General features: G+C 55.8%; 1 protein-coding gene across 1 annotated transcript in view; it reads right to left on the bottom strand.

Annotated features, from left to right (window-relative positions):
- Positions 1–8,458: 8,458 nt before the first annotated feature.
- SAPCD2 (suppressor APC domain containing 2) overlaps positions 8,459–18,189 on the bottom strand; it is a 17,497-nt gene continuing 7,766 nt past the window's right edge. The window contains exons 3-7 of the mRNA XM_009890294.1: positions 18,126–18,186; positions 13,203–13,336; positions 9,908–10,054; positions 9,658–9,759; positions 8,459–8,587 (exon numbers count right to left, since the gene is read on the bottom strand). Of these exons, the coding sequence (XP_009888596.1) occupies positions 8,459–8,587; positions 9,658–9,759; positions 9,908–10,054; positions 13,203–13,336; positions 18,126–18,186 (573 nt within the window). The remainder of the gene's footprint in view (positions 8,588–9,657; positions 9,760–9,907; positions 10,055–13,202; positions 13,337–18,125; positions 18,187–18,189) is intronic.

Below are 18,189 nucleotides of genomic sequence, written 5' to 3'. Positions count from 1 at the left end.
GTGAGCTGCTCAAAGCCTCACAGCCCTAACGGCCCCAACGGCTTTGCCTTTCTTCTTAACCAAATAAAGTTTTGCAATATTTTGCAAGATTTTCACACCTCCTTTGGTTTCTTAATATTGGGCTCCCACTGAAGGCAGGCATTATAGGGGAAAGCTGAGCAATGGGAGTGATCAAGGCTGAGGACCCTGGAGCAGAATAAACGCTCTCTCTTAAAAGTAGTGTTTACAAAAGCTGCTTTTGTTTTTTTTTTCTTTTTTTTTTCACCCTAATTTCATTATTTTAGGAGAGCCAGGGAGATTTATGTCTTTCTGGGAGTTGGCAGCAGTGCAACAGCCTAGTCATCAGAGGAAAATGTAAAAAATGGCATGGCCAGAAAAAAACCCTTAGGATTTTGGAGAGAGAAGCAAAATGAGGGGTGACAAGTCTGGGCGTCCTGGGCAGTGCAGGGATGCTGTGGGTAGAAAGCTGCCCCTGCAGACCCCATCAAGAACCCTACCAGAATTAGCCAAGTGGTGCTGGTTGCCCTGGATGCAGGGATGCCAGGGATGCTACCGGCGTGCTGGGCTCATCCATCCCCATGGGACAAGCCCGGCAGATGGGCACTGACCAGCTATGTGGGCACCAGTGAGAAGGTATTTGCATCTGTGCAGGAATATCAGCTCTGGGATGTCTTTCACAAATCCAAATTATTCTCTTCCTAAGCCATCAATATTAAATATTTAATGATTAAATTTTTAGATGATTTGATTATTATTTTCCTGGTCCTTCCAGCTGAGCTCTCTCTAGGCTGGCTGGGGCACATCCCTCGCAGAGGACAGGATGCTGAACCCAGACCCCAGTGTGGCTCCTGGCCCGGCACAGAGGGATGTCCGATCTGCCTGTGGAAACAGGTCATCCTCACAAAGTGTTTCAGCCTGAAGATTAATGGAGGTTTTGGAAGAATTTAAGATCTAACAAAGATTTTGGAAGCTTCCCAAAGAAGTGGATGCTTTCTGCATAGCAGAGCTCATGCCAGAAGTACCAGGACGGGGCCATTTCTCCATGTACTACTTAGAAATGGCTTTTCTATTACAACCACCCCCTAAATACAGCAGAAGGGAAAAGGAAAGTGTGTTTAAAAAGCCTGAACTGAACTCAAAACAATACAAAAGATTTACATTTTGGGCTAAACAAAACCTTGGGGGCTGGGTTTCTTTATTTAGTCAATAGGACAAAAAAGCCTATTTCTTTCCCTGTTTGACCAGCACCACACGGGAGCCGTTCATCTCCAGCAGGAAGGGAAAAAGCTGTTGTGGTTTGGGAGCAGCTCAGTGCCCTTGTAGAAATGAAGCAACGCAAACCCCTGTGCAAGACCTTGCGGACGGAAATATCGTTACCGCAGGCAGAGCCTGCCTGCACCAGTGGCACCCGCCATGCTCAGCCCTTCCTCACCGAGCCCGGCGCTGCTCGTGGCACAATTCATCTGGAGCTTCCCTTCACCCCTCCAAGCTCCACACAGAATCGCAGAATTTGGGTTGGAAGGGACCTTTAAAGGCCAACTTGTCCAATCCCCCTGCAATGAGCAGGGACATCTTCAACTAGATCAGGTTGCTCAGAGCCTTTCACATCACTCCTGGGGACACCAAGTGGTGAATACAGATAAAGATTTTGCCATGTGCGTGTATGCAACAGCACGAGGGGCAAAGTTGGCCCACGCAGCTGGTCTGTGCTCTCAGTGTGGTGTGGCTGGGTGTCTGCTTCCCTCAGTCTCCTCCATTACCTGGGTTGCCCATCTGTGATGCCTGGTTCGGGTGTCTGCCAGGACCACAGCAGTGTGGCGGGGAGAGGCCCAGGGCTGAGATGGACCAAATTTGTGTCACTTGTGACACCCTCCTGGCAGGCAGGGTGACGTACGGCACCTGCATGGCGTTTGGCAGGGCCCAACCAGTACCAGTCCCTCCATGGCAGCTCCATCCTCACCAGCAAGCAGCTGGCTGGAGGCTGTACCAGGGACACAGGTCTGGGGACCATGGGCTGGAATGTCCTGCTTGCATTGGGCTGTCACCACTGTGTCTGAGCTCTGCCCTGTGGGTCCCCATCTGTGGGACACACAGACATGGCCATGGCCGTGACCCTAGCCTGGAGGTAGCTGCAGGATGCCCAGTGCAGGCAGCCCTTTCTGCTATCAGGTTCTTGACAGGAAGATTTGACAATGATTTTTTTCTCCCCAAGGAAAAAGGCTGGGGGACACCCCTACAGCCACCACGTCCCTACCTGGTGTCATCCTGAACTTGTAGACACCCTCCACACTTCCTCCATGGGCAGATCATTTTCAGCAGACAAAAGAAACCAAACCTGCCTGCCTGGACCTGTCTGAGAACGGGGTGACCCTGGCTGCCCGTGGCAGGGGATGGAAGATTTGGGGGACCCCTCAGACCCTTGCAGGGATGCTCTGGGGGGACACAGGGGAGACACATCCAGGAGAGGCTCTGGGCCAGGGCAGGAGGAGCGGCCACCTCCACTGTGTCTGCACCCACCGCCGTACTGGGGTTCCTGTGAGAGGACACTTTGGGTCTCAGGGCACCCACACAGTGAGTGTGCCCCGCCCCCCCACGTGCTGGCCAGGACTCCAGCCTCTGCTTTGGTCCCTGACAGCTGCTTCTCTGGAGTGAGGAAACAGGGTGGATATCCGCCATGGGCAGCTGCCTCTTGATGTAAGGCAGGGAGTAAAGTCACGGTCCCCGTGGCACGCAGCTGCAGAGCAAAGCAGGAATTTTGGGAGCCCCACCCCACCCTGTTGCACTGGGTCTCCCCGGGAGGGAGCATCTGGCTTCAATCAGCTCTACCTTGGCAGAGGCTGGGCTGGTTATGCAGGCAGCGCTGAGCACCCATGCCAGACTGGGGTCACGGCCCCCAGGAGACATTGGACCTGGCAGGGAACCGGCAGGATGCTGGAGCAGAGCTGAGATGCTGTGCTTGACTGCCCACGGGATGCAGATGTTGGGAGCACCTGGCACAGCCACGGTCCCAGCGTCCCCCCAGGAATGAGCCGGGATGGTGCGGCAGAGGTTCACCCACCACTGCCCTTGCTGTACCCAGCAGAGGGGAGGGCAGACCTGGTCCCTTACCACCTGGGAGTAGATCTTTGCTCCACCATCCTTCAAGTGGGCCCCTCACTACAAGAAGGACATTGAGGTGTTGGAGCGTGTCCAGAGAAGCGCTACAAAGCTGGTGAGGGGTCTGGAGGACAAGCCTTATGAGGAACAACTGAGGGAACTGTGGTTGTTTAGCCTGGAGAAGAGGAGGCTGAGGGGAGACCTTATCACCCTCTACAACTACGTGAAAGGGGGTTTAGAGATGTGGGGGCTGACCTCTTCTCCATGGTGAAAAGTGATAGGACGAGAGGAAATGGATTCAAGTTATGTCAGGGATTTTGCTTGGATATTAGGAAACATTTTTTCACTAAAAGGGTTATTAGACATTGGAATAGGCTGCCCAGGGAGGTTGTGGATTCACCATCCCTGGAGGTGTTTAAAAAAAGGGTAGATGTGGTTCTTAGGGACACGGTTTAGAGGTGGTTGTCAGGGTAGATTGATGGTTGGACTTGATGATCCCTTAAGGTCCCTTCCAACCTTAGCGATTCTAAGTGCCAGTGGAAAACAAAATTATCTGATGGTAGCATCCAGGAAGGAGGAATGGGGAGCACCGAGCACACGCCAGGTAATGCTGCTAAGGCAGGAGGCAGTTTTATCTCTGCCAAGAGAAGAAAAGTTCTGGAGAGCTGGAGCCTGGCATACAGGCAGGGCTGTGGCAACAATGCACAGGGATGGTCTGGTGCAGGAGAACACCCGCAACGAGGGACCAAGGGGATGAGCAAGAGGTACCGGGTGCCAGTTTGCAGGTCTGAGACACGCCAGGCACCCCCTTAGCCAAGACAGCCCTGCACAGCCCAGCTCCCTGTCGCGGTGAGGACCAGCCCCAGGACCCGGGGGCTTCTCCAGGTCATCACATTCTCGATTCATGTCCCAGGGATTGCAATGGCAAGAGCAGGACAGTGGGCACAGCACACATGGGCTGACAGCATGCAGGGTGCTGGAGTTGCTGCAAACTGCCCAGGGCAGCAAGGACCCACGATGGGCAGAGCAGTTTCTGACCATGTGTCAGGGAAGAAAAGCAAAAAGCACAAAATATATGGGCTGCAGGCCCAAGATGCAGCTGTTCCTGCTGGCATTTGGGATAATTGCTCTGCTGGGAGAGCAGCTCTTCTCTAAGGGGATTAGCTGGGCACGCAGCCCAGCCTCCAAGGGCGTGAGAAGAGCATGGAGCTGGGCAGGAGAAGAGAGAGAAACTACAAATAGACCTGGGTGACTGGATCCTTCCCAAACCGCATGACTGAGGACACAGAGGATGAGATCCTGCATCCCCCGGGGCAGCTCGGGGGCCAGGCACATCTCTGGGTTGAGCCCAGGCAAGATCCAAGCACACCCTTCTGATAACAGCCCCCAATCTCCAGGCTCCGGCAGTGGGGACCACCCATGCAGTCTCACCCTGGTGCCTGTGATAAATGCCCAGTGATGTGAGTGTTGACTATGGTATCAACCCTCAGTATCAATACAGGCTGAGGGATGAACGGATGGAGAGCAGCCGTGCTGAGAAGGACTCCCATGGACATGAGCCAGCAATGTGTGGTCGCAGCTCAGAAAGCCAACCGCATCCTGGGCTGCAACCTCAGCAGCGTGGCCAGCAGGGTGAGGAAGGGGATTCTGCCCCTCTGCTCCCCACTGGGGAGACCCCCCTGCAGTGCTGTCTCCAGCTCGGGGGGTCCCTGACATAAGAAGGACACTGACCTGTTGGAGCAGGTCCAGAGAAGGCCACAAAGATGATCCGTGCGCTGGAGCCCCTCTGCTGTGAGGACAGGCTGAAAGAGTTAGGGTTGTTCAGCCTGGAGAAGAAAAGGCTCTGGGGAGACCTTCGAGCCCCTTCCAGTCCCTAAAGGGGCTCCAGTAAAGATGGGACAAACTTTTTAGCAGGGCCTGTTGTGATAGGACAAAGGGTAATGGCTTTAAACTAAAAGAGGGTAGACTTAGACTAGACATAAGGAATAAATTTTTTTACGCTGAGGGTGGTGAAACCCTGGCCCAGGATGCTGAGAGAGGTGGGAGATGCCTCATCTCTGCAAACATTCAAGGCCAGGTTGGATGGGGCTCTGAGCAACCTGGTCTAGTTGAAGATGTCCCTGCTTATTGCAGGGGGGTTGGACTAGGTGGCTTTTAAAGGTGCCTTCCAACCCAAGCTATTATTCTATTTTATTCTATTCTAATTTCTATGTGGTGTTGCACCTGAGTTTGACAGTCAAGCATGGAGGGGCCAAGTTGAGGCAGGTCAGCAGGGGCTGCCCTGGCTGGGGACAGCAGGGACCTGCTCCAGCTGTTCCTGGTGTGGACCACAGCTTCATGAAGCAGTTTCCAGATGCGATCAGAGCCCGGAAGCACGTTCACAGATCTGTGGAAAACCAGCTCTATTGGGAACAGAGCCTGAAGAGAAGGGAAAATGTTCACCCATATGACCCAGCGCATCGCTTACAGACCTGGCCACAAGTCCAGGTCTCGTGGTTCCCGGAGCACCACTGGAGCAGTGCCAGCCCCCACAGTTAAGGGTGCTGAAGTGGACCCAGCCCAGACACACAGGTGATGGTCAGTGACCCAGAAGCAGCATGGCAGCTCGAGGCAAGCGCTGCAGCTCCCAGGGGGACACCGGTCGCAGCAGGCCCATCGCCCTTCTGCAGCTCCCCCACCACCACACCAGCACTCCCGCGGGAATTGGGCCTGGGGCCAGCGCTGCCAGGCCATGGCCAGGATGTTCCCCTGGGCTGGGGCAGTGGTGGCTGCGGGGCATGGGAGAGCTGTCCTGGCTCTGCACAGAGCAGCATTGAGCGGGGACAAAAATCCTCTCTTTCCTTTGAAAGCCCTCACGGGCTCTGCGTCCAAGCAGAGGCATGAAATGGGAACTGAGGGCAATTATCCTCCCTCTCCTTGCCCTGTCTGGGACTCGTGGCTGCCCTAAGCACCACTTGAAAGGGGCCACAGCAAAGATCCCTCTCCCAACTGCAGGGGACTTGGCTTGAGTTCCCCTCCTGGCTCCACTCCCAGCAGAGGCAGCTCAGCCCCGGAGGGTTCTGCAGGGTGCAGGGAGTCCCAGCTCGCCCCACAGCCCGGCTGTGCCGCAGGGCAAAGGAAGGTGCCCTTGGCCAGTGCAGAGCCCCAGGTTTGCCCCGAGCAGGTGCTGCCACCCTCGGTGCAGGGCATAGAGATACCTGCCACAGTACCCTGTGCCAGTGAGGTCCCCTCTGGCCATCCCTGAGAGCACCACAGCCACGGCAGCCAGCTCCAAGGGAGGGGGCTTAAAAAGAAGTAAGAGGTTGTGAATTACACCCACACCACCTGAGGAGTACGAGCCCCCAGCGTAGCTTCTGGAGGAGCAGCCAGATGATGCTACAAGCACTGGAAGGGGTGTAGGTGGCTTCATGACACAGCAGTGAGGAGAAACTGGGGGTCCCCAGCCCCAGAGCACAGGGAAGCTCAGAGGGGATGGGAAAGGGCATGGGAACACGGCCTGGAGCAGAGAGACCCCCTGGACTCCTCGTGCTCAAGCAGCGATTGTGCACCCTCAGCTCACCCCACGTCCCCTGGGACAGGACAGTCTGGAATTTCACGGCTCAAAGCAGTAGACACAGAAGGATAACTTAAATAGTTCACCCCACTTCATTATCCCTACAGACAGGTGACTCTCCTTATAAAGAGGGTCACTTTTAATTAAACCTCAGGCAAAACAGGACTGGACACCAGAGGTCGCATCATGAAAGAGATGGCAGATACCGATGCCCAGGGGACAAACTAACACCCTACTCCTGCAGACAGGGGACACGTCTAGCCATGGCCTTGCTCCTCTTCCTCCTCCCTCTCCCTGGCATTCTGCTGATCCCCACTCTGGCACAGGGCAGCAGGCACAAGGGTAGAGCAGAGATTCATGCCTTACAGTGAGCTTCAGGTCAAGATCAACCTCAAAGACAGGAGTTGGACAGGACAGACAGCACTGGACAGACAAAAACAGGAGTGAGAAAGGAATTGGTCTGCACAGTGCACAGTCCAGGGCAGGGTAGGTCCAGCACCTTCTGCCCAGCTCAGTGCATTGTTCCACAGTGTCGTGCCAGGAGAGTCAGAGCATGAAACAACCCTGCAGAGAAAGGTCCTGGTCTTGGAGCTACAGAGTGCCAGGCCTGTGCTACATGGGGATTCACAAGGACCTCCTATGAAAGCACCATAAATACCAAGTACCAAGCCACAGTGGAAGACATCGTTCAGCTCAAGCATCATCACTGAGCTGGGTGGGAAGGAGGAGGTATTCTGAGAAGCATCAGACTAACAGGACCCACTCTTAGACCACCACCCCAAGAGACCCGGGGAGGAGTGCAATTCACACTCGGGATGTCACCCCAGGGAGCCAACATCCACCACCAGGACAGGCAAAGCTGCTGTTTCTCCACTTGGAGATGTGCAAAGGAAAGAGCCCATCAGTGTCTGCTCCATCACCCATGTTCAGTCAAAAACAAAACTGTGTCCTAAAGCCACTCTGTGAAGTCAGGCTTGTGTTAGCATCCTCACGCAGGACATCACCTCTCCATCACGAAAAAATATAAGCCTGGCAGTGATAAGGAAGCATTTGCCAGGTCATGCGAAAGAGAGGGATGTAGATGTGTCTGCCTCAACCTGCAAACAGCCTGAAACAGCAGCTCAGACGTACAGGCTACCTCGTTTGGGTCTATGGCTCATTAACTACAGGACACTGCAGATGTGTAAACAGCAAGTATGGCATCACTACCACAACCTGGAAGGAGGGATTAGCCCAGGAGGAGCACCAGCTCGGGTACTGCTCTGGCCCAGTATAGTGTCACTGGCAGGCAGAACTCAGGCAGCAGAAAGCAGCCAGGCATGCCCCATTGGATTTTACAATCTTGTCCTCTGACAGTGGGATAAGCCACCCTGCAATGGCCAGGCTTGCCTGGAGATGCCAGCTGGAGTGTTAAAGATGCGTCATCTTTTTCTGAGAGCAGCCAAAATTCAGCCTAAGCCAGGCCAAAGGCACAGCAGCTGCCCCCTGCACAGGCAGCATGGGCAGCAGCCGTCTCCCCCAGCACGTTGGGGATCATGGGGCTGGGGGTACAGCCCCTGCAGTCCCTTTAGAGACAGAAAAGGAGCAGCTTGAAAGCAGCACAGCTGGAAAGCCCAGCAGCAGAGCAGTGTGGGGATGCTCCCCAGGAGGGGTCGGGGAAATGCCTTCCGGGCTTCCTCCTACAAAGATGCCACCAGCAGCTCCAGACCTCGAGATATGACACCTGGAGCAATGGGTGCAATGGGTTCTGGGCAAGAGTCCCACAAAACCCCTGGGGATGCTCGAGGACAGGGCACGAGCAGATGGGTGCTAGATGAAGGTGGAGTCCAGCTGGCTCGTTTCATGGTTATTGCGGGCACGAGCCTCAAAGAGCTGCTTGATCAGGGCAGATTTCTCCTGCTCCAACTGGGTGATGCGTTCGCTCTTGTCAGTCACCTCCTGCACAGGACAGAGGAGGAAAATGCTGCTCAGATGAGGAAAATGCCAGCATTGGATGCTGGGATGCGAACCCCAGTGGTGAGCCCAGCCCTGGCAGGGGCATCATGGGTGCCCCTTCCCCAGCAGCTCTGCTCCCAGACCCCAGCCGCAGCGTCTGCATCCTCTCACGACCTGCACTGTCCCTCTCACAGGGATGTCCCATCCCTGCCCACAGACCCTCACCCAGCTATCAGCTGGACACAGCTGCATGACAGGGGGTGTCTAGGTGCAGCCCACATGCTGGGATGACCAAGGCTGGCCAAGCTGAAGGAACACTTTCTACTGCCTCGTATTCCTTCCCCAGCCCAATCCCATCCCATGTCCTCTCCCAGCCCACTCCCACGTGGATCTCCTCCCTCCATATCCCCACTCACCTTGGTGAGAAGCCGGTTTTGCTCCTTCAGCATGTTGATGGCTTGCTGGGAGCCTGCTGAGGCTGGGGATGCCACAGGGACCAGCCTGCTCAGGGCTGAGGAGGGGTTCGCTGGCTGCAAAGAAGACGAAGAGCAGAGATGAGACACTGAGCCTCCTTCCTGGTGGCCCTCCCCAGCCTTTCTGCAAGGCCAGAAGCTGTTTCTGTGGCACACAGGGAACTGAGAGAAGCCCAGCACAGGACTAAGATCCAAACAAAGGCCACCGCAAGGTCTCCAGAAAGGCAGGCAGAGGTGGGAAACATTCCTGTCAGTGTGCCCAGTTCCTGCCAGGAACCCCTCAGGACAGCCAGCTCCGAGAGGGCTGACTCAGCACCTCAGGATGGTTTCCTTATTGGCTTGACAAGGGCTACACCTTTTTGGGGATCTCCTTTAGTCCCCCAAATGCCTTGAGCATCCTCCAGCCCAGCTCGGAACCAGCTGTGCTGTCCTCTTGGCCATACCCCATCCCCTATCTTGCCCACAGAGCCAAGTCAACTCCTCAGAGCCAGGGGGAACTCGGGCAGCTCTGATGTCAGCCTAGCCACCAGCATAAGGGGGCAGCAGGATAGGTCCCAAGCTCATGCAAACAACCACATGCTGCTTATCTGCTGCTCTCACCTTGCCGGCGGTGGAAAGGAGGTCACGCAGGCAGCGGTTCACCTCCTGCAGCTTGGGAAGCAGGCGCCCCAGGTGGCTCTGGCTGCCCTCAGGGAGGAATTCCTGGGGGACAGGGAGGAAGAAGAGGCTGGGGGTTACCATGGGGCCAGCTCCAGCTCCAACCAAGTCCCAGCCCAGTTCTCCAAGCCCACAGAGCAGCCCCAGACCCCCCCAAACAGATGGACACCCCAATACCAAGCCCCAGACTCACAACACTGGTTTTGTTCTTCCCTAGGAGCCTCTGGCGTTCCTGCATGAACTGGATGTGCTGGTGGTACCACTCCCGGGCATGCTCTACCAGCTCCAGACCCTGCAGCAGGAAATCCTTCTCCTGTTCCAGCTCCTTCATGTGCTTCAGCTGCAGGACAGAGTATGCAGAGATGTCACCCGCTCCCCACCAAGACATTGTCAAGCCCCAGGAGCTCGTTTCTTCATGAGGTGCAGAGGGATATGGATATGGGCAGGGGTCTCAGCCCCTCTCCCCACACAAAGCTGCAGAGGAACAGGATGATGGCTTCTGCCTGATGCTGTTTTGGGGGAAGAGTTCTCTGATTTGGGAGAACAACCAAAGCAGGCAAAGGACAGTCAGGCCACCTCCACCCTCCCTCTCCCCAGTGCAGAAACATGTTTCTCCATCTTGTATTTATCCAGGGGCGCAGCAAGAGTGGGGCCTGCAGCTGCTCCCGAAATCCCCCCTGGACCGTGAGCATCAGCCAGCAGCACAAAGACACACGGCTTTCAGCGAGCGGCAAAGCAGCCGAGCTAAATGGGCAGACTCAAAGCTGGGGGAAAACATGTAGCCCTGCTTCCCCAGCACTCTTCTCCCCGCTCTGCTTTACCCCCGTGGCCCCTCCAAGCTGCCTGCCTTGCTGCCTCTGCCTTTTCTGCCATGACACAGCTTGGCCTCCACTGCCCGTGGCACAGACCGGGCTCCAGGAGAGTCTCCTCCAGACACCAGTAGGACTTTGATCACCCAGAAGCTGCTGGATGTTCAGAAACCTCTCCTGCCGCTTTGGACAGCATCTGGAGGGGGTCAATTCAGCTCAGAAGTGACCCTGAACAGATCCCCGTTCCCGGGGACAAGTGAGACCATATGAAGACCTTCTTCAGGCTGCCAGTGCTTCCTTGTCCCCACTGACAGCCCCGAAGCCTCCCAACCGCCCCACACCAGCCACGCTTTACACCAGGGCTGCTCTTGCTCCCGCTGCTCCTGGAAATGCTGTTGGCAAAATAAACACCCCTGCACCCCCCGCCCCATGCTTGGATGGACAGACAAAGGGGACGTACCCATAGGAAGAAGCGCAGAGCCTTAGTGCTATGCAGGCTGTTGCTGAGGGGCATGAAGAAGGTGCTGTACGTGGCAAGGACCCCCACCCAGATCGGGCTGCATCCTGCAGCTGCCTGGCCTGACCTGGTCCCACTAGGCTTGCTGGCCAGCACAGTGACCAGAGGAAGAGGCGGCATCCCACAGAGCAGCAGGACATCAGCAGTTCTGATGAGTGCAGAGACAGATGGCATCTCACTAAGGATGGGATGCTCTGGGGGCAGAGGCAGCTTCTGGGGCAGGAGGAAGACAGAGCACTGGACTTGGCCAGTGTTACATGGGGTAGAAGGGGAGGGGACAGTGCCGTCCCCTGGGCCGCCTACAAACGAAAGAGCTCAGCCTCTCGCAGAAGGTCTCATCCAAGCTACCCCCTGTGGCCATGGGGAAATCAGGCCGATGATGGACTGGCTGAAAAACACCAGCTGAGCAGACACCAGCTGTGGTGGTGCAAAAGGTCCTGGAGCTGGAGCACAGCCCCCACAACTCTGTTTTGCTGCACAGGGTCAAACCATCCTAGTGCACCCCGGGATGCAGGATGGATAACAGTGCTCCCATCCCCGCTCCTCGCCCCCCACCCCCAGGTTTTAGGCAAATTAGCCTAATCACAACATCCTCCCAGCATCAGGATGGATGGATGGATTTGGTCCTTGCCAGAGCCAAACCTGCTCTAACTGTCTCTGTACACTCAGAAGTGGGATGAGTATCCAAAGACTCCTGCCAGGGAAGGCTTCTCACCTGCAGGACAGGGACAGGGGCTCCTGCTCCAGGGGGAGAGCACACAAAAGGCAGTGCAGCAGTCAGGTACATGAGGAGGGGGGAAGAAAGGCAGAGGACCTCCCTCACCCTGCCCCCACAACAACTTGGGGTAACACAGGCAAAGGCAACACAAGCCCAGGGCAAGAGTGCCTGTGGCACAGCTGGGAACGGACCCCAGCTCTCAGTGAGATGTGCTGGCTGCCAGCGCCTCCTCACCAGTACCAGGCAGGACCTGGAGCTCCTGGGAGTGACAGGCTCCAGCCTGGAGCTACACTCACAGGGAAAAGCCTTGCTAGGGAAGGAGTGACCTTCCCCTCTCTGAAGTAGCAACCCCCAACCACCAAAACCCTGAGAACCAGAGACTCCCATCCCCAGACATTTATTACTCCTTGTCAGCACCTCGCAGCAGTGACCCCCTCAGCCCAAGAGCATGCCAACCCCTTGCATGGCTGCAAGTGCAGCAAATCATATGTGCACAAATCCCCCTCCCCAGGCCAGGTGTCAGAGCATGTTATGTCCCCCAAGGCCAGTGACAGGCTGTAATCGATGCTGCCCATGCCGCTGGTTAGCCCCACTGTGCTTGGGGAGCTGGGTGACACTAGGGTGTGAGAAATGGAAGTGCAGAGGTGACAGCCGCAGCCTCGGCAGCAGCTCCGACACCCGCCGGAGCTCATCCCGCCGATCACTCATCCTGCAGGCTGGGTCTTGGCTCTCTTCCCAGGAAAATTTAGCTTGAGCTTGTGGGCAACATGCCCAGGCAGTTCCTCCATCCCACTCCCAAGGAGCAGCGCAGATCCCTTTATCCAGGCAATCTGATCCAAGCCTCTCCACTCAGGAAGAGGGGAGCAGATCCCTCCATCCTGGGTTGCCCAGCTAAATTCAATGCTGATTGCTATGCATCACTGGCAAAAAGTCTCTCGGGAGCCAAGAGGATCAGCATGCTTAAGCCGTGACCTACAGAGAACATCTGGCAGGGGACATAGGCCAGCACCACTGCTTGCCAGCACAGAGAGCAGTCCTTCACTGGAGTGCTTGAAAGGCCCAGAGACCCACCTGCTCCTACACCTACACGCTTGCCTTTCCCTGCCCAAGCTTTCGCACACGAGGAAGGCACCCATGCAGTCAAACACTGGCTCTGTGGCCTGACACCACTCCAGGGGAAGGCAGGGGAACGTGTGCTTCTTCCCTGCCTGGCATGATGCAGGACAGAAAGTGTCTCAGATGTACCTCCACATACATCAATAGAGCTGTCTATCCAAAATATCAGTATCTGCCTGACATCCCACAGCTCACACGTGCAGGGTAGGCAGGGGGGAGCCACAGCCCAAATGAAGCTGGTGTCAGTGGTGAGAGACTCCAGCAATCCACCTTCCCCCAGGGACCATGGATCCCTTTGCTGGAGCCCATGACAGGGCTGTCCCCTTACCATGCTGAAGTCCACCCCGTTGGTGATGGTGTGTCTGCGGTGTTCTGCACGACCCCTCTGATGTCTCCGAGTGTCCCCAGCCCCTGGATGGCTGCCATCTCCCTGGGACTGCCCAGCAGCCTTAGCATCACCACCTGTAACAGAAGAAAGCGTGAGGCCACCAGTGGCTTGCAACAAAAACCTCCCCATGGTCACTTCTATGGGACTATCTGCAGGGTAGTCTTGCAAACAGATGTGGCAGGGAACAGCTGTGCAAAGCGCTGGCCCGAGCGCCTGCTCACATCTTAGTATGGGCAGGGCAGACTTCAGCAGCAACTGATTCCGCTGGGCCAGGCTGGCAACAGAGCTCGGTGGTCATCTTCTGCAAAAAGCAGGCAGCTTCAAGGCAATGCTGCTTCCGTCCTGGCACAGACAATTAAACCATTAGTGATATTGCCTACCCTCGTCCTGTCCTCATGGGACCCCTGGCTCCCACTCCGGTGGCACAGGCTCTGCCAGAAACCCGACTCCTCCTGAAGGCAGCTCCTGCTTGGTGATGGGCTTGGCCATGTAGATGTCCCCCCCAGACCCTGTGCCTGTGGCTTAACCATAGGGTAAATCAGGCTGTAGACTTTCCAAAATTTTATTAAAATCCCAACATCCTATCTTGCAAAAGATGGATTCTACTACAAATACATGACGCTGGTGCAAATCCATGTGTAACCTATTTTTGCAGATTAAGTTCATACTGGCAGATTTTGGGCTGGATCAGACAGGTGGTGCCTGTGCCTGTGCTGCCTGTATGCCAAAGCAGGTATTGGCTGGGCACCTGCAGAAAAGTCAGTACAAGCTCTGCGCCACCTGCCCTGGTGAACTCGGCAGAAATGCAGCCCTGCAGCCCCATCCAAGCCAGCTCAGATCCCCGCTTCTGGCCGAGCTGGCAAAGCACTGCCTTGCCACCCCAAACCACAGCGCCAGGGCAACCAAGGGTGCAGCCAGTACTCTCCCCAGATGCGCCTGAGCAGCAAGCCTGCTGCACCTCCTTTCTTGCCATGGCGCCCCGCCAAGTCCCCAGCAGACCCTGCCTCGTGCTCACCCCCTTGCTCTTGCAGCTCACTCTGCTCTCTGCACACGGCTTTCCTCAAGAGTTGCTTTCCCAACCTGGCTTTCAAACAAGAGCAAGCAAAGGCAGGCGGTGAGGCAGCTGGGGAAAACATCTCCTTGGGGCCACTCCCGACGTATCTGCCAGGCACCCGCACCCGTCACCACATCCTTCTCCCACAGTTGGGCACATGCCGGCTCCCAGGCGCCAGAGCTGCTGGGCACAGGTTTAGCATGTTCCCCTGCTGCGTGGGCATGAAGGGCTGCGAGTGCTGGGACAAGGCACGAGGCATTGCCTGGGCTAGCACATCGCTGACTGCTCACTTTGTGCCACTCCTGCTGGTCTATCATGGCATCCCACTTCTCCTACCAGCAAGTGCTCCAGCATAGACAGGTCTCCAGCATGTCAATAAATACAAAGTCTTTGACATCGCCCATTCATCTGTTTTGCCAACTGTCTTTGGTTTCACGCACCCATATCTACCTGGGAGGAACCCAGTAAGACCGGTGCAACCACGTACATATTCTCCTAGCAGACCTGTAGCACATCCTGCTTGGGAAGCTGAGAAATAGCCCCAAAACCAAGGGCAGCTTCAAAAGGCAAGAATCCGACAGCAAAGCCAGGAGAACATCTGGGAAGAGCTGCAGGGTAGAAAGAACATGTTAAAAAGGTTTTTGCTGCTGTTACTTGGAAATGCCAGGTTGTGCTGAGCTGAACCTGTGATAAGAAGGTGCTCCCTGGTCAAACAACTGAGCTCTGTGCACCTGAGCTGAAGACATAGTGGCTAAAACAGGACCCCCGCTAATGAGCTGGGATCAGCTCTTTTTTGGCAATGAGCAGGACCCGCTCACCAGAGGTGGAAGAGATCCTGTCATGAGATATGGGCTGTCCTCCTCCCTCCCAGAGCTTCTCTGCCCCTGCAGGGCCTGAGCCCAGCATTCACCAGCCAGAGCAAATGTCCAGGACCCAGCAGACACCTCATGGGTGTTTTTACACATTTACACACCTGTCCCTGGCAACGGCCCAGACAATAACAGCTACCTACAACCACCAGCTCTCCAGGCAGAGCCAGGCCACCCCAGCAGCAAAGGCCAGTGTTGCGCTGGGGAGGAGGCAGTGCCCAGGGCCACCACCGACCTCCTGGGCAAGCCACTTTCTGCTTTGTGTCTTAACTTCCCCAGGTCTCAGCCCTCAGGGGAACCACAAGGGTAAAGACGCCCAATACTGAGATGCTCGGGCGCTGCCATGACAAGCCACCAGTGGCAGGGAAGCCATCATAAAACCATAGAATAGTTTAGGTTGGAAGGGAAATTCAAGATCATCGAGTCCCAACCCCCCTGCCATAGGCAGGGACACCTCCCACTAGAACAGGTTGCTCAAAGCCCCATCCAGCCTGGCCTTGAACACCTCCAGGGATGGAGCTTCATGGTGACTCTGGTGCCCAGTCTCTTCTCCAATATCAGCCCCACTACCCTTGCACCCGACAGATGCTGTTGGCTACCCATAGACCATGGCTGGTGCCCAGCAGCGGCTCATGGGCTGCTCCAGCACCACCAGGCTGATGAGAGCTTCTGAGAAGCTGGAAGCTGACTCTGAGCAGGAACTTCTTCAGAAGCACTTCTGCCCATACACTAGTGGAGGTCAGCAGGGAAGAAGGGACAGAATCACTGTCCCACTGATTCACTGCACCCCTGAGGCACCAGAAGGACCACCTGGCCCCAACCTCTGCCATCTTGCCATGATTCACACCCAAATCACCTCTGACGCATGCAGATGCACCTCTGGACCAGTAAGTAGAGCTCAGGTGGCATGCTGCGAGCACCTCCTTCCCCCAAAACACAGACAGGGAGAGTTTCCTCAGACTCTTTGCAGCTGGTGAGCACTGATACACCACCTCCCTGCCCTTGGTTGGGTTCTTACAGAAGCTCCAGCATGCAGCTGGAGGCTCAGACCAGCCTCGAGCCCAAATGATCTAATCTTAACTGAGATGCGGCTTGGTAGACCCATGGGCAGCTCTCAACACCCAGCACATTTCTCCACATGAAGAGCCATGTCCTGCCACAGCAGCGCCCAGCTCCCTCACAGCCAGTTGAGGAGAACATCTACCCGTTCAACCACACCCCGGGAGACCCTCTGCAGTGGAAGGGAGCACTGGGCAGCTGTGCAGGATCTGGAGCTAAAAGAGACAGAATAACTCTGAGCTATAATGTTTGCTAAGCTTCTGAATCAACCTGAAATCAGGCCTGTTGCCAGAATATGGCCCTGCACTGCAGGAAGCTGGCAGCAAGTGCTGAGGCACGAACCTTGCCCGCAGGCTCCAGACATCGGTGTAACATCAGCCTATAATGGAAAGATCCTCAGCAGCCAGAAAGTTGCTGTAGTCATCTGCTTGCTCCTTTCCAGGGCAGAGCTTTCAATTTGTTATTTATTTACCAAGCAGGATTTTTTTGTTCGGGTTTTTCCAGATTTACACTCTTGACGATAGAAGAACCAGCCTGTTTAACAATATTCCCCCTAGATGAAGCTCCAGCGATTAGTCTGGAGGCAAAATGAAAAGCAGAGAACCTCCGCCAGAGTTAAAGTTTTCTCTCTACCCAGCAGAAGAAGGGTCTGGGAGGGAGCAGGTGGGACCCAGCCCAGACAACTCTCCCAAGGTAGTCATCACGCCCAAGTGTTGCAATAACAAACGCCAGCTCCTCACACAGACCTTTGTGTCCGTCGATCTCAAAGCGCTTCACAAATCTAGATAAAGAATCATTACCTATAGATAAGTCCAGAATCCTGGTTTCCTTATAACGTCTCCTACCCCCTAGCCACAAATCAAGATGCCAGTGACAGAGTTGCCCCCTTGCTGAGGTCAGCATGCCGCCTGGGGGTGGGGGGCCCTGGCAGACCCTGCATGGGATCCCCAAGTGCTGCAGAAGGGGCAGAGTCCACAGGGACCTGGCAGAGAGCTCTGCAGTCAAAGCCCTGGCCTGGCCACTTGGACAGCACTCGGGGACAGCAAAGCACATCTCCCTGATGCGACTTTCCCATTTAATTATTGCTGAATTATTTATCATCACAAATAGTGCTGTGGAATTATCCAAACAAAAAAGTTGGATCAGGTTTTGCTATTTTTTTGGGTCCAAAATGTGGTTGAAATTGTGAACCAAGCCTTTCTGAGAGGGCAGACCCACAGCATGGAGCCCACCTGAGCACAGGGCTGCTCCACGACCACAGCTCTCACTCCTTGCAAAGCTGCTCGGCTCTCAGAGGCCCAGCAACTCCATGAGACCACCCACCTCCTGAGGAAGGTGACCTACAGACTTTGTGCCAGGGGACAACCACGGACACATTACAGTAAAGCCCTTAATTCTCCTTGTCACTGCTATAAACAGACAAGCACCCACGCGAGGAGAGATGTGAGGGGAAGCACAAACCCGAGCCAGACAGGGGAACAGCACGCTCACCATCTCGCTTTACCCGCAGCTCGCCCCAAAGTCCACCAAAACCAAAATTAAAACCAGCAGGAACTTTTGGGGAGTTTCACATCAGGCTGCTGGTTTAAGCCCAGAGGAGGGAGGAGGGCTGCGCTGAGGACCGCAGCAAGCCCAGGGTCTAATGCACTCTGCCTCACTTGAGCCTCCGGCAACCGTGCTGCCCACATGTTGGTGCTGCCCGCATTTTGACAATGGCCACGCTTTGACGTTGCTTGCGCGTTGATGTTGCCCGCACGTCGGCGATGGCCACACTTTGGCGTTGCCCACATGTCGGTGCTGCCCACACGACAGCGATGCCCGCACCGAGCCGGGCACGTTCCTGCCCCGAGCCGGCGCTCCCGGCCGGCCCCACTGGCTCACCTCGGGTGCGGGGCTGGCCCTGCCCCGGCTCCCGCTGCCCGCTGCTCTTCCCGCGCCGCTCCTC

This window comes from Charadrius vociferus, unplaced genomic scaffold (assembly GCF_000708025.1).
Source record: "Charadrius vociferus isolate BGI_N301 unplaced genomic scaffold, ASM70802v2 scaffold398, whole genome shotgun sequence".
NCBI classification, from domain to species: Eukaryota; Metazoa; Chordata; class Aves; order Charadriiformes; family Charadriidae; genus Charadrius; species Charadrius vociferus.
Note: the sequence above shows the minus strand (reverse complement) of the source record. Positions and strands in the feature narration are given on the sequence as shown.